The sequence below is a fragment of the Diadema antillarum genome, unplaced genomic scaffold (assembly GCF_040938485.1).
Source record: "Diadema antillarum isolate AM-2024a unplaced genomic scaffold, OU_Dant_1.0 seq00000130_RagTag, whole genome shotgun sequence".
NCBI classification, from domain to species: domain Eukaryota; kingdom Metazoa; phylum Echinodermata; class Echinoidea; order Diadematoida; family Diadematidae; genus Diadema; species Diadema antillarum.
In genome coordinates this window covers 665,485-689,816 of record NW_027271208.1, presented here as the reverse complement: position 1 = coordinate 689,816, position 24,332 = coordinate 665,485, and the positions used below count along the sequence as shown (strand labels likewise).

General features: G+C 38.7%; 2 protein-coding genes across 2 annotated transcripts; both read right to left on the bottom strand.

The window, feature by feature from the left end:
- Positions 1-6,084: 6,084 nt before the first annotated feature.
- Positions 6,085-12,006, bottom strand: LOC139727414 (beta-1,3-galactosyltransferase 6-like). The gene is made up of 2 exons (XM_071638368.1): positions 11,886-12,006; positions 6,085-7,102 (listed from the first exon to the last, which is right to left on the bottom strand). Exon 2 carries the CDS (start codon positions 7,063-7,065, stop codon positions 6,085-6,087), a length of 981 nt encoding a protein of 326 aa, XP_071494469.1. The 5' UTR covers positions 7,066-7,102; positions 11,886-12,006.
- Positions 12,007-15,789: 3,783 nt separating this feature from the next.
- Positions 15,790-23,082, bottom strand: LOC139727413 (beta-1,3-galactosyltransferase 6-like). Its single transcript, XM_071638367.1, has 2 exons — positions 22,967-23,082; positions 15,790-19,779 (listed from the first exon to the last, which is right to left on the bottom strand). The coding sequence occupies exon 2, from the start codon at positions 19,748-19,750 to the stop codon at positions 18,743-18,745; it is 1,008 nt and encodes a 335-aa protein (XP_071494468.1). The 5' UTR covers positions 19,751-19,779; positions 22,967-23,082; the 3' UTR covers positions 15,790-18,742.
- Between the last annotated feature and the right edge of the window lie 1,250 nt (positions 23,083-24,332).

Below are 24,332 nucleotides of genomic sequence, written 5' to 3'. Positions count from 1 at the left end.
TCTGCAGGGAGTGGTATCAGATGTGATTATCAGTCACTTAGAAATTGAGAGGACGTATGGAAAAATGGTGTGTGTCTGTCTGATTGCTCTAGGCAAGTGTAAGAATGTTTCCAGATATGGAAGTACTGTACATACACCATATATTTCGCGAGTCTAAATTGTTGCGAATCGGGACTTCCCGACAATTTCGCGAGTGGTTGAATTCGCAATCGTGGAGTCCTGTACTGAACGGAGAAATGTATACACATATGTCACGTTCATATCGGCATTAGGGTCAATATTTCCGCGTGTTTTTAATTTTGCGAATAGCAGCTGACTCACAAAAATAAAAACCTCGCAAAATATTCGTCGTATACAGTAGGTTGTTGTCACAATGTTCTTACTGCACTGGAGCCCTGCTACAAGTTACCTCTAATATAAATATTCCATTGACAACAAGTCAGAAAAAAATAATCAACCATGCACACGTCACACTTTTTCGACCTTGTAGTAAGCATTGACTTCATCAACATTCAATTTCCATGGTGTAAATAGTGCACTCTTTTACTATTTCAGTTTAAGAATTAGTTTTGACTTGGGCAAGGGCAATACTTCCACATAATTAACTAGACTTTGTACAGCTTGATCCTGAGCACAAAGGTGTTATTTCTACGATACCCACTGTAAAAGAAATTTCTGCAGTGTTGAAATTTTTAGGCAATCCGTGCAGCCAGAAACTAGGATAAAATAAAAGCATGCGGATATGTTTGTTTGCAATATGTTCCAGTTGTTCATGTCTTGATTCCGCAGAATTAAAAACACTAGAAACTCGTCTTACCCAACCGAGCGCGAAAAAAATTTCTCAGGCGAAAATATCCACTTTTACAGTACTGTACATGGAAAGAGAGAGGGGATGGGAGGGGGAGGAATAAGAATGTGTCGGCATCAGTTTGTTTAGCTGGCTATAAAACCATGGGAGATAGACAATTCTTTGGTCCTGATCGTTCAACTTCATTTATTCACACTTGCAACAGAAAAAAAAAAAATTGACAGAGAAAGTGTGTGGCAAATACATATTTGTATTCATAATGCAAAATATCAATGCATTACTGCACTCTAACCTCAATCCCTGTTAAGACAATGATCTCCGGGATTAACACTTAATCATGTGGCAATGCTACAGCACATGATCACACATTTCTCTTGTTATTTGTGCTATTATTTGTCATCACAAATATACATGTATGTAGGTGTGAAATTTAACAGAGAGAAAAGCATACTGACAGAATTGCCTCAGATTTTGATAGTTATATTCAGTGTTGGAGAGATATCTCTCTCCTGTGCTGTACCATCCCTAACATGTTATAGGATGTGATCATGATTGTCAGGAGTGAACCTTCAACAAGAATAACTTTTATCATGACAATGATAAAAAGTACAATAATCATAATCACAATTATCGTAATTATGATATCAATAATATTGATAACAACATTCTTACAAACCTACAACCGGTACAAACTGTAAATTTTCTAAACTTAAATTTGCGGCAGTAGGTAATCAAACACTACAGTGATATGATGACTGTTATGCATGCATATTTCCAAGACCAACATGTAGTTGTGAATGAGAGGAAAACTCCTGTCCCTTACATATACATGTACCAGGGAGGTACCAGGGAAGCTTGAGTTACAGCTCGCCAAGTAACGCATTGCTTATACCGGTACTTGGCCTGCTTTTGCTTAGTTGACCCTGACATTACAAGGGGGTAAATGGACTATTAAACACTGGCAGTATATCCATGTTGATTTTGATTCATCCAGGTAGAATGATAACAAGACTTAATCAAATCTGTTCAACTGGACTTACTTGTGAAAATCACAAATTACTGCTCTCTTCATGATAATAACAAAATTCTTCTCTCGGTGATTTTCACAGGTAAGTCTAGTCGAACAGATTACATGTTATATACAAGCAGCAAAATCAGAAGCAGACCTGCAGGAATTAATAGTATCCATTAATTCATTTTAATTTTAGTCCAATCTTACAACAAAGTAAGAAGAGATAGGTCATGCAGCTCCTTCATCCTTCATCTGTCTTAATTCTGCTTGAAATAAAAGCATACCTGAGATGGTGACATTTATGTTGATTATATAAAATGACAGTATCACAAATGTTGCAATGCAAGTGATTATAAAACATAAAAAGAAAAAAATAACACCACAGAGCAGCAGCAGAATACTCCTGACCATGAATCATTGTAATTCCACATACTCATTACAGAAGAATTACAGTTTTGTTTTGTAATAGCATGGGCCAAAAATTTTGCCAAATTACTGTTGAGCTTGCCGAACAGATTCATCTGATTGGAATGTCAACTGGATAAAAGTTCATTTTGTCGCAATCAGTGACCACGTGGCCAGTGAAAATCACCACATCTACTGGGGAAAGTGTTCCATCCTAGCCAGAGACTCTGTCAAAACCTCACGATGGATAACAGAAGCCATCCACATTCACAAACAACAAGGAAAAACTTTCAACCGAGACCTAGGGTAATTATACTCCCTTTCCTCAAAATATGATCCCGTTCTCTCAGATCGTCATGCGCCAGCTACGTCGGCTAGTGGGAAAACAAATTTCTCACAGTGTTCGATCTGAAGAAGCCTACAGATCCAGTAAGTGAAAGTATAATCAAACAGGTAATTTACAACTGATTGTGGCAAAATGAACTTTTATCCACTTAATGTTAAGCACATCATACTTAATTTTGATGAGTAGACTACTACACATACAAGCACTGGCAAATGTTGTGGCTAAATCTATGTGGCAAGACTACTACACATACAAGAACTGGCAAATGTTGTGGCTTAGTCTATAAGGCAAGACAGAAAAACAGTCCTCTTTAAAAGCACCATGTCATTTCAAGAATTCTTCCTCTGCTCTGCAATTACAGCTGGAATGATAAGAATATACACTAGCATTATATCACAGAAACATTAAAAGGCAAGAAAATATTTTTTCAGACAACACACCCTCCCAAATCAAAAGCAGTACAAAAAAATGAATGCACACTGATGTTCACATCAGTTGCTTATCAATATACTCAGAAGGTGGTGTGGAAGTGTCTATGTTATGCTGATAACACATAAACTATTTACACATGCCGATATTTGAATTGTCAAGCATACGTAATGAAGGACAGGAAGAAATCTTTTTCTACAACCTGAAGCTCTAAATTTAATCACTAAATAAGCAATGCAAAGAATCTCCGTCTCCCCAGGCTTGAACTAAATTCTGCACATGAAATTACAATTACAGTTTTACAAACCCTTCAGGAGGATTTAACCATTCACTAATAGTCCTTTTTACATCCTACAGAAAAAAAAATCAACAAACAAACCAACAGGCACACATATAAACACACACATTATGTGCTCTACCTGTCTGGGATACAAACTTTCAGAAGTATCCAGTGGTATATTCATACAATAATTTGTACACTGTACACTATATCATACACTTGAAAAGGCTGCATAGAATTGATGTTTCATAAAACACACATATCCAAAGCACGGGTGTAATGGCAAGAGTATTACATCAGAATTTGTTCACTGGACCAATGTGTGGAATGGCTTAAAGTCAATACACATTTCTCCCAGACATAAAAACCATGACCAGTGTAAAAACAAGCATCACTGACTGAGTGTATATGTATGATACAACAAGATAGATTAAATGTAAGGCATCTAGAACGGTTGAAGGCAAGCTAAGGACAAACAGCCAGACTGGGAGAAATTCAAACTCAAGTGGGAGATTGAGAGATTTTGAGAAATTAAAGTGACCTCAAAGCTTGAGATCTGCCACTGAAAGAAGGAGACTTAAATGCAATTTCTGTCTACACATCAACACAAACATATAATCAGTAGAGGTGAAAATACTAACTATAGTGTTCTAATTTCAGCTTTATGTATACAGTGTGAATTCACTGAACCTACTTAATTAGGCACATACAACACCAACAATAGTGCAAAGCACAGAGTCTCAAGTAAAAAGGCATCTACTATGACACCTTCTTATCAAGACATTTCATTAACCTGTTGATGGACTGATTTTGCTACAACACACACTTCCCACAGACACTTGCCAAGTACACTCAGGGCACCATTTCATAAAAGTTGTCAGCCCTGACAAGTTGTCAGTCACTGACAATTACCATAGTAACAGTCAGTGACAAGAGCATCTCAACCAATCAAAACCAAGGATTTTACTGAAATTGTCAGAGACTGACAACTTGTCAGCGCAGACTAATTTATTGATGAAACACCCCCAGGACTCGTCCTCAATGGGTTAAGAGACAAAATATTTATCTCACTTGAAATCATATCTCTTCAATGTGGCAACAGCAAGATAAATATCTGGGAATTTTTGTCACATCAAGTTGTTCACTTTAATAATGAAATAGGTAAGAGATTTATTTGAGTAAGAAAGACTTCTAAATGGGGAAAATCACTATTTATCATTGATCACGTCTCCTTCAACGACATCATATGAATTCACCTGTCATGACATTAGCCTAATTTGTCAAGTACTGTTCAAGTGTTCACTACTTTCAATATGAAATAATAGTTAAAATGCTTTTTCTAACATTTGTGTGAAACTACTGATGTCTTTTTTTATAGTTTGTGTATGATGTGATAAACATACTTTAACCTGATCAGTCTTTTCAAGAATCATTAAAGTATTGAAATCTACACAGAAATGTGTGATAAAATTTTACAATGTTTCTGTTCTGGAGAGTTCATTCCCCATACTACTAGGGAGTTGGACTTCCACCTCCCTGATACTACTACACACATAATGAGTTGAGCAATGAATTACTTATGCAGTGATCTCGACTGATTTTCATTTCAGTAATATTTTTGCTCAAGATGCTATCTGGTGTGTTTTTTTCCATTACAGAGGCTGCTGGAAAAGACATGTACTGTAGTATCAAAACCATAATAACCTCTTTCAATTATTTGTTACCCATATGCAGTTAAAAAATAGCATTGCAATATAGTTTGTCCTGTAGTGTTTGAATGTTTTGTATCCCAAAGAGACAATACATTTAATATGTTCATATTGAACGGCTTCTCTTTTTTAATGTGAGCTGCTACCATGATTTCATGGAAATATGAACTTTCACCACAAAACATGATAAAGTTAGATAAAAGAAAAGCATTGATTTTCAAATTGCAGTAAATACATGTATACTTTTTCCAGACTCTAACCTTTCTTGTGATATAAAAGGCATACCTGGTGCTTCATTTCCACGAACCTACCATAAAAATGGCAAGATTGCAGGCCACACAAATTTGGCTTTGATGTTGAGATGCAGTTATTATAAACATTCAAGTATGTAAAGATAAAACACACGTCTAAAGGGAGATTGTTCAGCATTGAGTTTGACACAAATATAAATCTCTTATTTTTCAACCAAAGTACCGTATTTCCAATTTTCACAGATATACTGATTGCGACTGTATCATGGTAACATGGAGAAAAGTTGCATATAAAATGATTCATTGTAAATGAAAAAATGAAAGCTATTACCCTGTTTTCTGTGTGATACTCTCTAAAAAAAAATCAAGTGAAAATATTCACTCTTAGAGTAGCAAATTCAAAAAAGAGTGAATTTAGTGTGAAATTGGAGTGAATTTTGAATGAAAATGTTAAGTTTCACTCATTTTGGAGTGACCTCAAGGATCACTCGAAGATTTTGGAGTGATCCCTGAGGTCACTCTAAAACAAGTGAAAATGACCATTTTCACTCAAAATTCACTCCAATTTCACCCTTAATTCACTCTTTGTTGAATTCACTCTTTCAAGAGTGAATATTTTCACTCGATTTTTTTTTAGAGAGTACAATCGTACTACCATGGTGAAGTTTCTACATTAGTGCTGTCACATAATTTTCCCATTCATTCCACTCAAGTTTTATCTGTGCAATATCTTGTGCTTTTCCATTTCATTCTTGGAGAAAGTTTAACTTCTCTTGAAGTTAGCATTTTCCTCTTAGAGGGTAAGCTGAAATGAGTCTATGGGTTCCTAACCCATCATCAACACTCATGGCACACCCTGAACTCTCTCACAGCACTCCGAGGGTGGCTTGTTCCAGTTGTACACATAGGACTGCCGCAGCTGTTCCTCCCTCGCACACATTTTGCCATGTTTTTGGAGGTGGCTCCACTTCTCCTTGAGTTCCTGGTTTGTCTGTTTGTGCGTGATGAGGTAAACATTTCTGCAACCTCGCGACTTGTACTCTGTGTCAAAGCGTGGATCGTGCTCGCGATCGACGTCAATGGCACCCATCCATGAACCTAGTGAGATGTCTTCCGCATTGTACTTTTTGAGCATTTTAGCGTTCACAGCTACATAGTGCACCAAGTCGCTGGAAAGCACATACCCTCCACCGAGAGCATAGGGAAGGTAGTGATCGCAGAGGAGCCAGTCGTTTTCTGCGTACTTTCCACGTGTGTGCGCATGCTGGCGTCCATCGAAGAAGCCCCAGTACAGCTTCTCCTGGTTCTTGCTGCGCAGCTCCCGTGACAGAGCATCCAGTCTCACCAACGAATCATCGTCGACCTTCAGCACAAACTTGGCATCCACATGCCTGTCCACCCAGACGAAGGAATCGATGAGCTTCTGGGTGTTAGACTTGATGTTTTCTTGGACGGAAGAAAGCAGCAAGAGGTCATGATGCTGGCCGCTCTCTTTCTCCAGTGCTCGTTTCTCCTCGCCGGACAGGCCGTACGTCCCGATGACAAACTTGATGATCATGTCCTTGGTTCTCTTCGTCATCCATGTCTCCCGGATGGTGTAACGCCGTGCATCCAGCTGTGGTCCAGACATAATGAGCACCACCAGAAAGGACGAGTGGTCTCGCTTGACCGACTTTAGCCCCTCGTTGCGGGCAGTGTCTTGAGGTGGGCATTCAGGGGCAGGACCAGGGTTGCACTTTGACATGTACATAAACACCCCGATAAAGGAGAGGACTGGAATGATGAGGAGCAGCGTCACTGTTGGGGACTTCACCTTCCGTGCCATGACGGGATCTCGGATAAGCCTTACAGTATTTATATTCCTGTTGATGAAGAGACAGGTAGATAGGGGAGACAGAGGAAAAAAACAATATTACAGTGAACCGAATTTACTTCTCGTATTTCACAACATCAGCAAACATATATTTATCACCAAACAAAATATCAACATTATCAAAATACTGATAGAAACATACAAACTGATAATGAGACCTGAGACTGAGTAGGTAAATAATACAAGAATATCATCTAAATAATTTATGGAACCAAAGATTTAGGTCCATAATAAATAAGAGTGGGAAGTGTGACAGAACCCATTAAATTTATGTGAAAATCAATGCTTGTAAACTCTAGTTGGTTCCTTTGGTTGAGTACACCATTACAGAAAAAAAAAATTCGATAAAAAAAACGATCTATTAAGGCCATTTAAAGATACTCAGTACTTGCTTGTATCAATGATAAACAACAAAGAGAATTGTTTATTATTCATCCACTCATAATAATTTTTTTTTCAACTCTGACAATTCGAAGCAATGAGAGGGAGCAAAAAAGGGAGAGAAAAAGTGAAAGATATGTTAGTCTATTACCTGCTCACAAATATCATCTTCAGACAGCTACTTTGTGAAAGAGAAAGAGAGAGAGATAGAGAAAAGAGAGTATGTTACATTCTATCAAATTCTCAAACTGTTTTCAATGTCTGAAAACAAAAATAAAGACAATTGTCTCTTGAATTAGGCTATTTTTTTCCTTTGAAATGTCATTATGCACTATTAGTAAACTTGAGACAATCTTGTCTAAATATTTGTTCCCTGCTCACGGCAATCACAGAAAAAGGGTGGGTAAACTGCTGACAATGAAAACAAAGGTAGAGAAAATGAAGATGGAAACAACTGGGGCGGGAGTACATTAATCATGCAACATTATCAGATTTACAAAAACCTTGGACAAATTCAATGAAATTTGGGTGCATTTATTCCAGTGCTAAGATATCTAACAACTTCCAGGCTGAAAAAGTTTTGCAATATTTGATTGTGTGTGTTAACTTGGATTTCAAATGTTTGAGGTAATTTGTTTGCATTTAAAGGACAAGTCCACCTTCATATACATAAGGATTGAGAGAATGCAGCAATATTAGCAGAACACATCAGTGAATGTTTGAGGAAAATTGGACAATCCGTTCAAAAGTTGTGAATATTTTAAGTATCAGCGCAGTCACTGCTGGAAGAGAAGACTACTACAGTGTATGATGTCACATGCCTACAACTGTATAAGGAAAATAAAAAGAGAATTTCACAAAACTTTACTTTTTGAATAAAGTGCACATTTCTTCGACTTGCTACTGACGTATGTTAAGGGTAATATTATTCTTCCTGCCTTCTGAAAGAGAGAAGTCGAGTGTTCTTTTGTTATGCGAGAAAAATGGAAATATGTTGAATTTTCTTTATTCTTTCTTTATATCGTTGTACTCATGTGACATCACAAGCTATGGCAGTCTTTTCATCCAGCCGTGACTGAGCAGAAACTTCAAAAATTCATAACTTTTTAACGGATTGTCGGATTTTGCTCAAACTTTCATTGATGTGTTCTACTAATATTGCTGCATTCACTCAACCCACATGTCTATGAAGGTGAACTTGTCCTTTAAATGCGAAACTGGTTGTCACCTTCTCTTTTTCGTTGTTACTGTAATTTGATTTGATTGATTTGCCCATTCCTTTGTTGTTTTTGTGACTGTTGTATTTGTAACATTGTATTCATCAGGGGTGGATCCAGGAATTTCGTAAAGGGTGCAGGGGCGCAAAAATATTTTTGGTGCTAATTCCGGGTTCATCTCATTCTTTTTTTTTTTTCTTTTGTTAGAACAAAATATAAAGAGGGGGCCCGGTGCGCCGCCCTCTGGATCTGCCACTGTTCATGGCCTCTGTGAAAAACAGTCTTACTTCAAGGCTGATCAACGGCATTTTATCCCATGATTAAATGATATAAAGCAAACAAGCAAACATGATGAGAAAGAAGAGATGCTTTTGCACTGTTGCCCTCTCATGCAAAGAGCACCCCCAGCAGTAAAAAAAAAACCAAACAAATATAATACATTGTACATGTACCATCATTCCAAATAGCAACAATACAATGTAACCAATGTATGTAGTGGGTAACCCTCCATTAGAATACAATATGATTGTGAGATGGATAAAGTCAAAGACAGGAAAGAAAGGGAGACAATTTAGGTCATGTGGCAGTATTGTAGTATGTAGTACCGTGGTAGTAGTAGTAGTAGAAATTGTTAGTGACAGCAACATAGTGGCACTAGTAGTGGCAGTAGTAGTAGTAGTAGTAGTATAATGTAGTGGTAGTATAGAACAAGTAACAGCAGTATAGTACTACTACAGTGTACACTACACAACAGGGGTTGCAGAATGTTTTGTAAGGCTGGGAGACAAGGGTCAATGGTCCCCCCCCCCCCCCATTTTTTTTAGATGGGAAGGATCCAATGATGGCACCATCAGAAAGTATGGATGTTTTGAATTTTTCTGATTTCTTTTTCCTTCAATTTTTGTCAAGACCCCCCCAGGTTTGGCAGCCCCTGCACAATAGGTGCTCAATTTCCTGGGTTTAAAGGGACCACAAACCCAAAGAGCAATGTGGATTGAGTGAAAGCAGTAACATCAGTAGAACACATCAGTGAAAGTTTGAGGAAAATCGGGCAATCAATGTCAAAGTTATCAATTTTTAAAGTTTTGGTGTTATAACTGCTGGGTAAGGAGACTACTAGAGGTTATGATGTGTGACTGGACTACAGTATAAAGAAAATATAAAGGGTATTCAATAAAAATTAATTTTTCATGAAAATTACACATTCCATCAACTTGATACTGACATATGTTAGGGGTAGCACTGATTTTCCCCAACTTTCTTTAAGCGGTTGTCAATTAAGTACTCTTTCATATTGCTAGAAAAGTGAATTTTTGTGGAATTCCTTTTACATTTTCTTTATATTTTTGTCCACTCATACGTCATAACCTCTAGTAGTCTCCTCATCCAGCGGTTCCAACACCAAAACTGTAAAAAAATCATAATTTTTGCATCGATTGTCCAATTTTCCTCAAACTTTCACTGATGTGTTCTACTGAAGTCAATAACATCTAAGTATAAACTTTTAAAATATTTGTTTTCTAAATATACCAGTTAATTTTGTTTAATGAAAAAACCTGTCATGTTTCACTTGTCCTTGAGATTTTGTAGTGTGTCCACAGACCTTTTCCATCCCTCTCCTTTTCCTTCTCTAATCTTCCCTGCTCCTCTTTCCTCGTTCTTTGTTGTCCAGTATCTGAGTGCATTTCCTCAAGTTCTGTTATTTGAACTGTGTTTTGTGTTGTTGTTGTTGTTGTTATGTTGGGGTTTTTTTTTGTGGCCGATTGCATATCTTCCTTTCCGTTCAATTTTCCTGGCATACCTGGCCCCATAGTGTCTGTGTCACAAATGTGATATATTATATAGTTTATATGTTTGCATTCTATAATTCTAGTAAGTATTGTTCATAGTATCAGCATCATATATCAATGAGTAAATTTACAATAGTATATAGAAGAATTGAAAATGAATATGTTTTATTGGTATAACAAATTGGTGCTGTTGTTGTTTTGTTCCAGTGTTCCATGTCTTACAAGCTTGGCTTTCTTAGTGGAACACTGTTTTCCTTCATTGTGATTATTTACTATTTTTGTTGCCATGGCAAAGTGCATTGTTTCTTTTTTATGACATCATTCATGCATATACTTTATATTGTATTTGGAAAAAAAAATCCTTTATCAGACGAGTATAAGAAAAATGAAAAAATTGTATCACTTTGGATTATGTCAACTTTTTCTTTTCTTTTTGATGATGGAAATAAATACACTATTGAATTGAACTGAATTGAATACTAATGTTAATGCTTTTACTCAATCCACATTGCTCTTTGGGTTTGAGTTCCCTCTAATCCCATAGAAGTGGTTATCTCAGCTAGCTAGGAGAAAGACAGAAAGACAATGAGAGACAGAAAAACAATGAACCAAATAGAGAACCAGACTAGTAGCATATAATCGAGAGTGAATCATTCATGATTATGTCAAATAATTATAATGCCACAAAACATAAAATTTTATGATATAACGATCTACTATATCACTATAGCTACCACGCAGTTGAGCCCATGACACATGTATTGGATTCCCCACAGCACTCCTAAAATGAATATAACACCACACTTCAGTAACCACGACTAAGGATTCAGCTGCAGAGGTCTATAATCTCCTTTGATTGGTTAAAAGTTTTGGATTTTCACAACGCTACGCCGTTCATCGAGATTTGTTAGCAAATGACAATGCGTATGGAGCAATTTAGTCAAAGAAAGTTGACGATAACTAAAGCCGAACTCGGGGTACGCGGATGTACGGTAATCGTTGCCTTGAGACCGCACCAATTTTGTCTATGGCTGTCTACGTGGCAACGCTGGTTTGATCAGCTACCAGCAGTACTCAGTAGCCAAACAACAGCTCTCTAATCTCTTGTTCATATCGACATAAATTTTGACGTCGTCGGAGGTTCATGTGGAGGTACATCACGACCCCGACATCTGATGTCAGTAAATTAATGTATATTTTAACAGCTAGATCACATGATGAAGGTAACCCAAAATCTGAACGTTGCAAACGACAATATTCGAAACTGTAACTTTCCAACCACAACACACAAGCACAAGTACGGATCAATGCTTGTAAACCCATTGAACATCAGGTGCCAGATTTAGTTCTCAAACAATAACAACTTTATAGCAGACAGTCTTACCTTCCTTAAAGAGATCTCTTGTGAACGGTCTCTTGGATATTTCATCGACGTCCTCAGATATCTGCATTTGAGCTGTTTCCAACCTCTCTCCAGCTTCAAGCTCGCAACGTCCTAACCCGCGACCGCATATCATATGCGCAGCGATACCACTACCAGTGTCAGTTTGGAAAGTTATTGACTTGGCAGTTTCCCTCACTTGAGCCATAATGAGAGCACGGCGAGGTCACCCGCGGTACCCTGTTTCCCCTCAACGTGGAACAGCTGTAGTCTGCGCATTCAAACTTGACTGAGGGCATTTAACATCCGGTTTTGACCTTTGCATTCAATGGGCAATCGCTGGTCTCTGATGAGAATTGTGACTTGCCGGTGATGAAGAGGCGAGAACAGGTCAATGGTTGTTATAACAACACCTGACATGTGCGAGTAGGATTTGGTGGCTTATCTATTATGTAAAAGATATGACGGGAACGGAAGGGCATCTAGATCTTCCAAACTTTCAAGTTACGGTCCTTCATAACAACAAATATTGTCAAATGTGTATAAAAATATGATTTCGAAAAAAAAAATGTACTGAATCATGTGGATGTGTGTGTGTGTGTGTGTGTGTGTGTGTGTGTGTGAGAACATTTCCTCCCTCTCCATCTCTCTCTGTAGTGTCTATCCGTATCTGAATATCTACTGGTATGAACATCTACTAAAAAATAACTGGTATATATACATACATTCTCTCCATCCCTCTCTCTCTCTCTCTCTCTCTAGGCCTATATATATATATACAGTGTATATATATATATATATATATATATATATATATATAATCTACGTGTGAGTGTGTGTTGTATGGGTGCATACTAACACATACATATTCAAAGCCTGTAATACTTTGCTTCAGTATTAAAGGCATTGTTTACCATTTGCAGATTAAACAAAAACCCAGCTTTAGTGCTTCAAAATAGTTCTATACACATGTGAGTTAGGGATAGAAACAACCAGTATAAAAAGTTAGATATTCAGATGTGAATAACGGTTAGAATAAGATTGTTTCCAGACTATTAAAGCCATCTATACAGTATGGTTTTGTGAGAAAAGCAATTATATCTCCTTATATTTTAGGCTTTATTGAAAAAAAAAAACAAGGAAAAGTAGAAATTACGCGGTGCGTAATATATGTCCCCGCCGGAAGTAGCATTTTATAACAAAATGTACAATACAGGTCAAAAAATCAAGGTCAAAGGTCAAAGAAGTCAAAGGTCAAAATTCTGTGTAGAAGTTTTGAAGCCCTCACCTAGTGCCATCACATAAAGCAAACGGAATCGAAATCGGGTTAGAAATGGCGAAGGAGTAGCATTTTGTAGCCAAATGTACAATACAGGTCAAAAATCAAGGTCAAAGGTCAAAGAAGTCAAAGGTCAAAATTCTGTGTAGAAGTTTTGAAGCCCTCACCTAGTGCCATCACATAAAGCCAACGGAATCGAAATCGGGTTAGAAATGGCGAAGGAGTAGCATTTTGTAGCCAAATGTACAATACAGGTCAAAAATCAAGGTCAAAGGTCAAAGAAGTCAAAGGTCAAAATTCTGTGTAGAAGTTTTGAAGCCCTCACCTAGTGCCATCAAATAAAGCAAACGGAATCGAAATCGGGTTAGAAATGGCGAAGGAGTAGCATTTTGTAGCAAAATGTACAATATAGGTCAAAGGTCAAGGTCAAAGTTCACGACTGAAATTCTGTGTAGAAGTTTCAAAGCTCCCATGTAGTGCTATCATATAAAGCAAACAGAATCAAAATTGGCTCATAAATGACAGAGAAGTAGCAAATTGAAGATTTTGATCACACACGGACACACACACGGACACACACACGGACACACGGACGGACGGACGGACACACGGACACACACACCTACGGAGCCCATTTCATAGTCCCCTGCTCGAACTCGTTCGGCGGGGACAAAAATATGGTACAATGTTTTGTGATACATGTACAACTGACCTACCCATATGCATCAAATGATATAGTTCTAATAGGTAGCCTTTGAGATTGTGTACAATTTGTCCCCTTTCTGTACTTTTCCCCCTCCAATCTTAGCTCTCTGTCATTGTTCATATTTATCCCTTAGTGACAATTTGATTAACCCATATCCGCCGGTCGAGTACTGAATGGAAATTTTTGTGGTGTTGAAATTTTCGCGCAACCAGAAACTACCACAAAAATAAAAGCACGCGAATATTTTTGCTTTGCCATATGTTCCTGTGCGTGATGTCTTGATTCCGCGGAATTAAAAACATGCGAAACTCTTCTTACCCCGCCAAGCGCGAAAAATTAGTAGCATGAAAATATCCACTTTTGCAGTAATGCAGTCTTTGTACAGGCTGTTGCTGCCAGAGACTATTTCCCATAAGTTCACTAAACTGTGCCGTCTCAAATTCAAGGTAATGTCACCGGCACTTATGAAAAGAAAACTATGGAAAACTATATATCAATTGAAAGAGAAAGAAATGGCCTTTCATATAAGATGTAAATAAGCATCATGTCATGAATTATATGACGTCATAATATTTCATATTTTCATATGATTTCCATATCTATGAATAATCACATCGTTTATTCAAAGGAAACCACTAATGAAAAATATCCATAGCTTTTATGCAGAAAAACAACTATAAATTTTGAATTTTTCATAATGTAAGCTTTCCGATGGTATATAACTCATACTATTACAAATATGAAGAAATATCGAATAATAACTCAAAGAGCTGCACCTGCAGACTAGCATGGTCTATAAACTCATAGACTCTATGGGTGGGACTACAGTAAAGTAGGCTTATACGTACACGTACAGCAGTGTTCGATCTCACATAGATGTAGATTCAGTCAGCAGCCTGCTGTAAACCTCAGAAGTGAATACGAATCCAAGTGAAACATCAGTAACAGAAGTGATGCAAAGGACTGTACGGATATCAGGTCATAGTTCACAGGCTATAATTTAATATAAAGCTATATAAATGGCGTCATTTGGGAAATTGGAAAGTCTGGAGAGGAGAAGAAATGCTGCTAGCCTCTTCCTCATGTACAAGATTCAGCACAACATGGCAGCCATCAATGCACAGCACTACACATCACCCATGATTGTTAGCAACACACGACAGTACCATCCAAACAAGTTGCTGGCAATTCCTACCCGGACCCAACTCTATCGGAACTCATTTTTTCCACACACCGTAACTGCTTGGAATGGGCTTCCTAAAAACGCCCTTGAAGCCACTTCATTGGAGGCCTTCAAGGGAGCTCTTCCACTCAGCATCTAGACTGAGGAACTGGATTTTATTCGCACCATATACATGTATTTTAAATGCACCAACAAGCATGCACTGCAAATGAGCACCTAAGTTCAACTCCTTAGCACTACATCCTGACTTATGGATCCTGCTGAGTATCTTCGTAGAAGCACTGTCCAAGCCATTTCTGCCATGGATTATCCCGTAGATCGGCATTCGCAGTGTTTGCGTGAACTACGGGATATCCCGTAGATCGGCGGATATGGGTTACAGTTTTTAGCCTTCTAGGTCTTCTCCTCGTCTCCTCACACATACATCTCAAATACTTTCTTGCATCATACTAACAACGCAAGTACAAGTGTACATATCATTTCAATTGAAGTGCATTGTATAAATAACTGTTTTAATTATCCTATACAGTACAACAAAGACTCACTTTCCAGCAAATATAAACACAAATGGCAAGAAGTACAGTACACCATGTTAAAATAATATTTTGATAATACAGTACATGACAATGATAATAATATAAATCATGACATATACATGTACCATGTGACATAACAAATAACATGACTACAAACTACATGTAGTTTAAGTTTTTAAACCACATTTTAGATTTCCCTGTCCTTCAAATCAAATCCTTTTTCCTGGTCACTGGATACATTGTACATGTACTAGAATGGACCTATTATAGGTCCATGATACTAGACAGAAAAAGGCCAAGGAAATGACGGAGTGAAATTTGTGAATCTACAGATTACACTACAAAGCTAAAGATGAAGATGAAATGAATTGAACAATGTAATTTTGATCAAATCATTGTTGTAATTAAAAACACACACACACAGGTGGGGAGCTGTGCAGGATTTTCAGTTTCATTCAGTTTTGTAGAGCAAATGTGAATATACACATGTACCTACATGTACCTCTCTTTCATATGTTACAATGTACATCACAGTGGCGGATCCAGAGGGGGGCGCAACCGGCGCATGCCCCCCCCCCCCCTTTAATTTTCGTTAAAAACAAAGAAAAGAAAAAGAAAAAAATGAAATGAAACCCGGAAGTGGCACCAGAAATATCAGTCACGCCCCCCCTTTACAGAATTCCTGGATCCGCCCCTGCATCATATTCGATTTCAAGTATCATCAGCTCAGCACTCAACTTTAAGAGAACACTTTTCACTGTAATTCCTACATCTTCACATTATGTTTCATTTTAATTCACATGCTAAATATAAAATCAATCCCGGCACTCTGTAGAAAAAAAAAATCCTTGCCTAGTTGCCTGGGCCATTGTCCAAGTACATCTCAGATAGATTAGTCCATCAAGCCAACCCTCATTGATACACTAAATCAAATGTCATGATGGAGTCATACAGCAGGGCTCAACACTAACAGTGGCCCAGTGGCCCGGGGCCACCAAAAACGCACGTCGGGCCACCAGAATTTCAGAAATGAAGAATTTGGTGGGCTGATCGGCCATCAAAAAAGGTCGGATGTTTGCCTTTGGGTCACCAAAAATAAAAGTTAGTGTGGAGCCCTGCATACAGTACATGCAAAGTTCATGATAATTACTACTACGCTAGTATACAAAGGGACAGATGTTGCAACTGCCATTTTAGCATGAGTGCACCATTACTTTTATTCAAATCGAAAATCGTTTCCAAGTTTAGGTAACGTAAGTTCAATGACACAAAGGAATAGTGAAAGTTTTGCTGAAAATGGACAAGAAATTTATAAGAAAGGTATGTAATAATGAAGTTACACATACATTATCTTTCCTGAACAGTGATATTGGCTAATTGGTCACAGTAATATCAAATACAGTTGTAATACTACCCGGAGATACAATGATGTACAGTCATGACTAACCCGACTGAAAATACAAAAATAGTTTGAACACAAAGCAGAGTTTGCTAGAAAAGAAAATCTTAACATCACAATACATGAGCACATACAGTGTATTCTAGCATCGGTAGTAGGGAAGCTGGCCAATAATGCTTCACAAAAAGTGAGACTGCGCTCTCCTGCTTATATTTATAATGTTTTTATATTTATCTAAATACATCAGACAATAATCAGCTTTTCCTCTGTCCAAAACCAAATCGTATAGAAAAATGTGTCTTCAGTTGATGGAAAATAAGCATTGACCATTAATGTTTCACATCCTCATATATATTGTTCTTTCTTTTCATGCATGATAAATCAAAAGAAACGTTTATACAAAAATGAAAATCTAAACCCATAGCAAATGCAATACAGGCAGTTTGTTGATAAATTGAGGCATAAATTGAGGCATAATGGGCACTTTACAGCTCATCAAATGCAACACAATTAAATCCTAAATTTATCCACCAACCACTACACAAAAGTATTTATTGAGCTGACACCCAATGAGAATTAAACATTATGACAATGGATTTGTATGATTCGCACCTGACAAATAATTTCTATTTGTAAACAAGTTACCATTTCAGTCCCCTGACTGCAAATTTACATACCATTTGCAAATCACAGCTGTAAATCCTAAAATGTAATACTGACTGATCAATTTAAATGGCAACAGATGGTGCCGGGTTAGAAATTGATACATATAACAATGTTCCGTGTAGGTCAATATCGAGGAGTTGTACATAGCTGCAAACATGGATACCAGGTTTAATTTCTTTTTTTTTTCAAAAAGATTTTCTCACTATGGAATTTCAGCACCGTCTTTGGCAAAACTTGTACAACATATTGAGCAAGTTTCATAAAAGTCGTAGCAAGAGGATTTCCATCTTTTCTTTTTAAATGTTATTGTTTTCCTGTGGGTTTTTTTTTTTCAAACATTACAGGGTTGAGAGATACATTGTAACATTCGTTAAGCACTGTAAGTGTAAGTGTTACATGCAGTGACACCATCTGTACATCTACCAATTTATGCATGAGGTCAAAGGAGAGGTTGTACATTTATGTGATATTCAGGCTAAGAATAGCAGATTTCACCCCCACACTGATGGAAGGAATCCATACAAAGTTTGTTATTGGAAGCAACCCATTCTTCCCCATCTCCTTTCTACACGATGTATGCACATACTTGTATTTAACAGAGTATTCATGAATACCATTCAGTCTGGTGGTCTCAACATGAGCAGAGTGGCAAAATTCCCCAACCTCCCTGTCAAAAGTTTACAAAATACATGTGTTTACAAATGCACTTGATCCAAAATGCTCTGAATTTGACACATACACACATACTATGCCAAAAAGACTCTTACCTGCAAGAGAGGCTTAATGAGTCATGACCATGTGTAGTTCAACATACCCTGTACATTATACATCATCTATTCTATGTGGCAACTTACACTGCATGGGCATCTGTTTTAACATGATTTTGTTATGAGAAAATTCTTGCGGTCCCCAGTATCCCTGCTGCCAGCAAACAACATTTGAACGCCAAGTCAGATTCATTTGCAGGATCTGATTCGTGGGTTCCTCAAGTGTCAAAACAGCATACAGTGTAATGCAGCATGACATACAGAAAAAACTTCCATGATTTCTTTTCAAAAGAATATAAAAACTCTGTGTCCTTTCTGTGTGTATCACGGTAAACCTTGTTCTCTCTGACAGCATTCTGTTGGAGGTTTCTGCCAGTCGTATCTATAGGAAGGTCTTATTTGAAACTCCTGGGCACAAAGTCTACCTGTTCTCTTGTAGTTCAGCCATTTCTGCCTCATGTCCTCCGGGGACTGCTTGTGAGTGATGAGGTAGCTGTTTGAGCATCCGCGTGACTTGTACTCTGTGTCAAATCTGGTGTCATGCTCGCGGTTGACTTCCACTGCAGCGAGCCAGGAACCCAGTGACACATCTTCACCTTTATATTTCTTCAAGTACCTAGAGTTGTCACTGACAAACTGCACCAAATCTGAAGAGAGGACATATCCACCACCCTTGGCATACGGCAGGTATCGATCGCATAGGACCCAGTCAGTTTCGGCATATTTCCCTGCCCTGTGGACACGGGCTCGTCCATCAAAGAATCCCCAGAAGAATTTCTCTCTGTTTTTCCCTTGAAGCTCTGCAAGAACCATGTCTAAGCGCACAAAGGAATCATCATCAACTTTTAATACAAAACTGTAATCAACATTGTGATCCAACCACACGAACATATCAATAAGTTTTTGTGTAAGAGCACTGAAACTGTCGGTTAGGTCAGGCAGAAAGAGCAAATCTTTGAACTTTTCCTGTTCGTGAGCAAGGAGTTGCATTTGCTCGGCTGATAAGCCGTCAGTTCCTATGACAAACCTCACAAGAACTTCATCAGTTTTCAGCATCAGCCATGTCTCTCGCAGGGCCTGTCGTCCTGCCAGCAATTTGGGCCCTGACATCACTAATACAACGACAAATGCAGAGAGCGGTTTCACTACTTTCTGGTCATCAGATCCTCCACTGTCATGGTTCCTCTCCACAGACAAGGGTGACTGTTTGCAATCCTTCAACCCTGCTTGGCCGTCATCACATGTCATCATTAGAATGAACATGGCGGAGAGTGAAAAGAGTGGTATGCACAGCAAAAGCTGCCAAAGAAACCTCCGCATGTTCCGTGACATCGTAATGGTGTTGCATCACAGCGTCACACCTGTGTGCATAAGGACATGAAAGGAGGTTTGAAATTTTCTATTTGCAGTACATCATATGTGGCACATAAATACAGGAAAGGAGGAATGAAAAATAAGATTTCTACTTACCATCAGACATGTAATGCCTATCTCTTCACTTCTTGCGAAATATGAGATTTAGATAACATTGTAATCTTAATCTCAATCCTAATCTTCTTTTGCATGCATAGAATTTTTTGATTTTTTTTTTTAAATGCAGTGTATAACTCTACTAGACTTGCAGTCTAATCTAGACCCTCTTTTACTTTATAGTTGGCTGTCCCATCCGGTCTGATATGTCTAAATTTAGCCCGACCAGACACCGTGCACTAGCACAGCATCTGACGGTGTGTGATACACATATCTACAAACCCCTCGAACACAGCCACACAACAACAAACTGTTGAAATTATCACAAATTTTACGAATCACTCACGTGAATTGAAATGCTTGGACTACTGTATGAGCATGGTATATTATACAAATGATGCACAGGATAGAGTGCGTTAGTGTAGGCGTAGTGCACTCGAGGGTATTTACAATTGTGAAACATGCACGAGGCGAAGCCGAGTGCATGTTGCACTACATTGTAAATACCCGAGAGTGAGCTACGCCTACACTAACGCCACGAAATAATCCTGTGCATCATTTGTTTTATAAAATGGGTCGAAAATTCGAAAACTAACATCATTTTTCAGCGTTTTTCAGGTACCTTTGTGGGTCAAGACGTCCGAAGATGTTCGTCCCAAACTTTTACGCACGTCGCACTCGCGGAAGTCCCGCACATACAGTATAAGTATAATGGGGGGTTGGGTTTCCGGACACCCGCATGAAAACTTACTTATTTTACATAGAATATGCACCCTTTACCTTAAAGACTTGATATAGACTCCTCATATAGGCCTACTAGACAACATACTCTGAAAACGGCGTGAGAATTAACCTGCTAAATCGTTGGATTTGCTCTTCAAAGTGACTCCATGTACGCGTCCGGTCCCATAACGCTTGGTCTACTGTACTGTACAAAGTGTACGTATAGTACAGTATACGTACGTACGCCACATATGTTATGCACAAGGGAAGACAGGCCGGCCGGCCGGCAGCCCGAACTAGAAGTTGTTTACAGGATTGACAGCGCGTACGCGTATGCATGCAATTCATCAAAGGAGCCGCCGCGCGCACAGACGATCGGCAATCTACCATAGGATTACAGGCAGTGCAGTTGTACTGAAGTAAAGGAAGGAGGTGTGTCTCATTTCAGCGCTTCCTATTGGCTACATTCTTGAACCCATTTTATAACAATCCATAGTGAGTCCTCATGCAACATTCACTGAGCAAAAAAGTCAAATTTTAACCGGAATGCTGATCATCGCTGGGCAACTCAAAATAAATCTTCCCCAGCTTTGAGCTATGCAAATTGTGCACGCGTGACCAAAAGTGCTTCGTAGCGAGCGCGGCGTGTGTGCTGATGGGGTCAACACCCCCTGTCGAACTCTTTCGTGCACGCGCTGCAGAGTTTGTACCGCCCGCATGGTCAACAGCGCCCCCTTTGCCCACCATTCGCAGTGCCGCCGACATTTCAAATCATGTCTGCCTTTTTACAATTTCTGCAACGTACAGGACTAAAAAAAGTGTCATTTTTGGTAAGTTGTGAAATAGTTATCTCAATATTGATAGCCAAAGATGCAATGGTAGCTAAACAGATAAAGTATTCACCGTATGCAGCAGAGACTCCAACCCCGGGCACCTTCTGATCTGGAGATTCTCCCACCTGAAACCCCTAGCGAACGGTAGACTCCAACTTGATGTGCGCGAAGTGCATATCACGAGCGCAAAGTTCCTTGCGGCCGGGGTCCGGGGCCCGCTTGGGCCCTGGAAGCTCTAATAATTAGGGTTCTTGATGCTCTCTCGTGCTATCTAAGGCCTATTTTTCAACATACGAAGACAAAAAAAAAAGAAATCATTTCAAGCGGGAGACACAGATCCAAGGCGGGAGAAATTAAATCTCAAGTGGGAGAACGGGAGATTTTGCAAAAATGGGCTTTCGGAGGGAGATCTCCCGTCGAAAGCGGTAGAGTTGGAGTCTCTGATGTAGTCTGAGTGAAATATGGTGCAGTAAATTCAAAATTGAGTCGGCGCCCCGGAATCCTGAGATTATGTAGTGTCCACACCGTACAGCCCTGTCGTGACTTACACTTGTGTACAGCGACAGGGCTGTGTATAGTTAGTCTGAAATGTGTAGTCCCCAGTCCAGTGGGGCGGGCCTGTAGTCTCATAAAGAGTACAGTTTATGTTCTCTGCACTACTCATTCTTCCAGGGGGTGTTTAATGAAGTTGAACTAGATCTAAGCTCTAAGATTGACTAAAAATTATGGTATGCCACTGGTTTCCCTATTCAATTCCATTAGCCTAATCACCACCCATTGAAATTATCATTAATGTTTTACAGAATAATTTCATTGAATAATTTATCTTGTAAATTTATTATCAATGGCTGCAAGAAAAAAAGTCTCCAAAATCTTCATTTTCATTAGAGAGTTGAGCGACATTGAAGACACACATAGCAATCAATAATTTTTTGTCAATCTTAAATTTTAAGTTCAACTTGTAAAGAAACAACCACTGTGCTGTACTGTGCATGTGCTGATCTAACTGCGACCAGCCCCAACGTGCAGTGCAGCGTATAGCGGCGCGGTCTCCGGGGCTAGTGCTGATCCATCTCTGGGTACGTATGCCGCCACGACGCGAGATCTGTGCAGACCCCCATGCTGCATGCTGCTCATACTGCACTCGCTCGAGAACGAACGGCTCACAACACAGTAACTGCATTGGTCAACATCACCACCACGGGAGCGTAACATACGTCTTCATTTAATCATATCAATCAGTTGAATTCAGTAGTGTACACTTCGGCAGGAGTAGTAGTTTGCCAATGCCCTATCTACTTAATTAACTGCGACCAGCTCGGGCCAGAACGCGTAGCGTTCGGGCTGGCTCCCACAGCACAGTGCATGGAGACAGTGGAGCGCCTGGCCTGGCCCGCGGGCCGGCCCGGGTTCCGGTATCCAGATACAGATACTAGATACAGCCGTTGTTTCAGCCATCTAATGAGAAACGCAAAACAAACAAAATGGTGCAAACATTTAATGATGGGGATTGGTGACTTACCAACGTATGTAGCAGGTTGGTAGGGTCTTTGCACGCACCTAAAGCGATCGAATCCGCTGTTTGTATGTGTGTTTCGCGTATGAATCGTGGACGCGAGTGGCCCGGACCAATCTGATTTCCGTTCACCGAAAGACTATTTTTTTGCAGACGTGTTAGTATCACGTGATCTGAGAAATGGTCACCTGATCGTTTTTGCTCCTGCGATAAATTTTCCTCTCATGAAATATCAGCCCAGCACGCGCTAAGCCAAACATAAATTCTACCCACAAACATAACCATAACCCTAATCCTAATCCTCACATCAAACTTTAAGAAAAAAACCATGAAAAACAATAAAAAAAAAAAATCACATGGTTTACAGCTACGCATCTAAACTCCAACTAATGTGATTTTTGTGTCTGAGGGTCCGGTCCTTGAGAGAGCCGTCAAACTCAAAATAAAAATTATAACATTGAATATATCAAAGCCTTCAAGGATGCAAGAGTTTCATCAACCATGATTCAGCGCCCTCGAAATATGGTACAATCCGGTTATTTTCAAATCAGCATTTATATGGAAATACTTACAAATTGATTTTTTTTTTTAAATTGGCGGCAATCGTCGATATTATAAAACTCTCAGGGATGCAAAAGTTGCTTCAACCAGATAAGGATTAAGCACCCTTGAAATAGGGTAAAAGAATGAAATTATTTTAATTTTTTATCATTTGGTAAGGAAATGATTATATTTCAACAGACGGCCATTTTGGATATCTCAAAACCCTTTGAGATGCATGCCAGAGTTGCTTCAACCAGATAAGGATTCAGTACCCTCGACAGGGTAAAACACTCCATTATATATATATTTTTTTTTGGTTATACTATTCATTAAGAAATAATAGTATATTGGATTTTTTTTTAACTGTCATTATGGATATCTCAAAAGAAAAACTATCAAACAAACAGTTACTTAGCGCAAGAGTTGCACTAACCAGTTCGGGTTTAGCACGTCCTCGAAAGAGGGTAAAACCATCAAATATTTTCAATTTTCACCATTTGTAGGAAATAGGCCTATATGAGAATTTGATTTAGGTGGATATCTTGAATGTCTCGATATCCTCAAGGATGTAGGAGTTGCATCAGCCATGCATATTTGGATGCAGTACCATCGAAATCAAACTATTCTTTTTCAACTATATAGGCACCTACATTGATTCGTTTGATGGGAAATGGGCATTTTCATGGCGGCCATCGTGTTAGCGGCCATCTTGAATATCTGAAAAGATCTCCCATGGATGGAAGAATTGCATCATTTAGATTCAACATCTTCGAAATAAGGTAAAACAATTAAAAAAAAAAAAAAACCTTGGGCGGACGGTAAAAAAAAG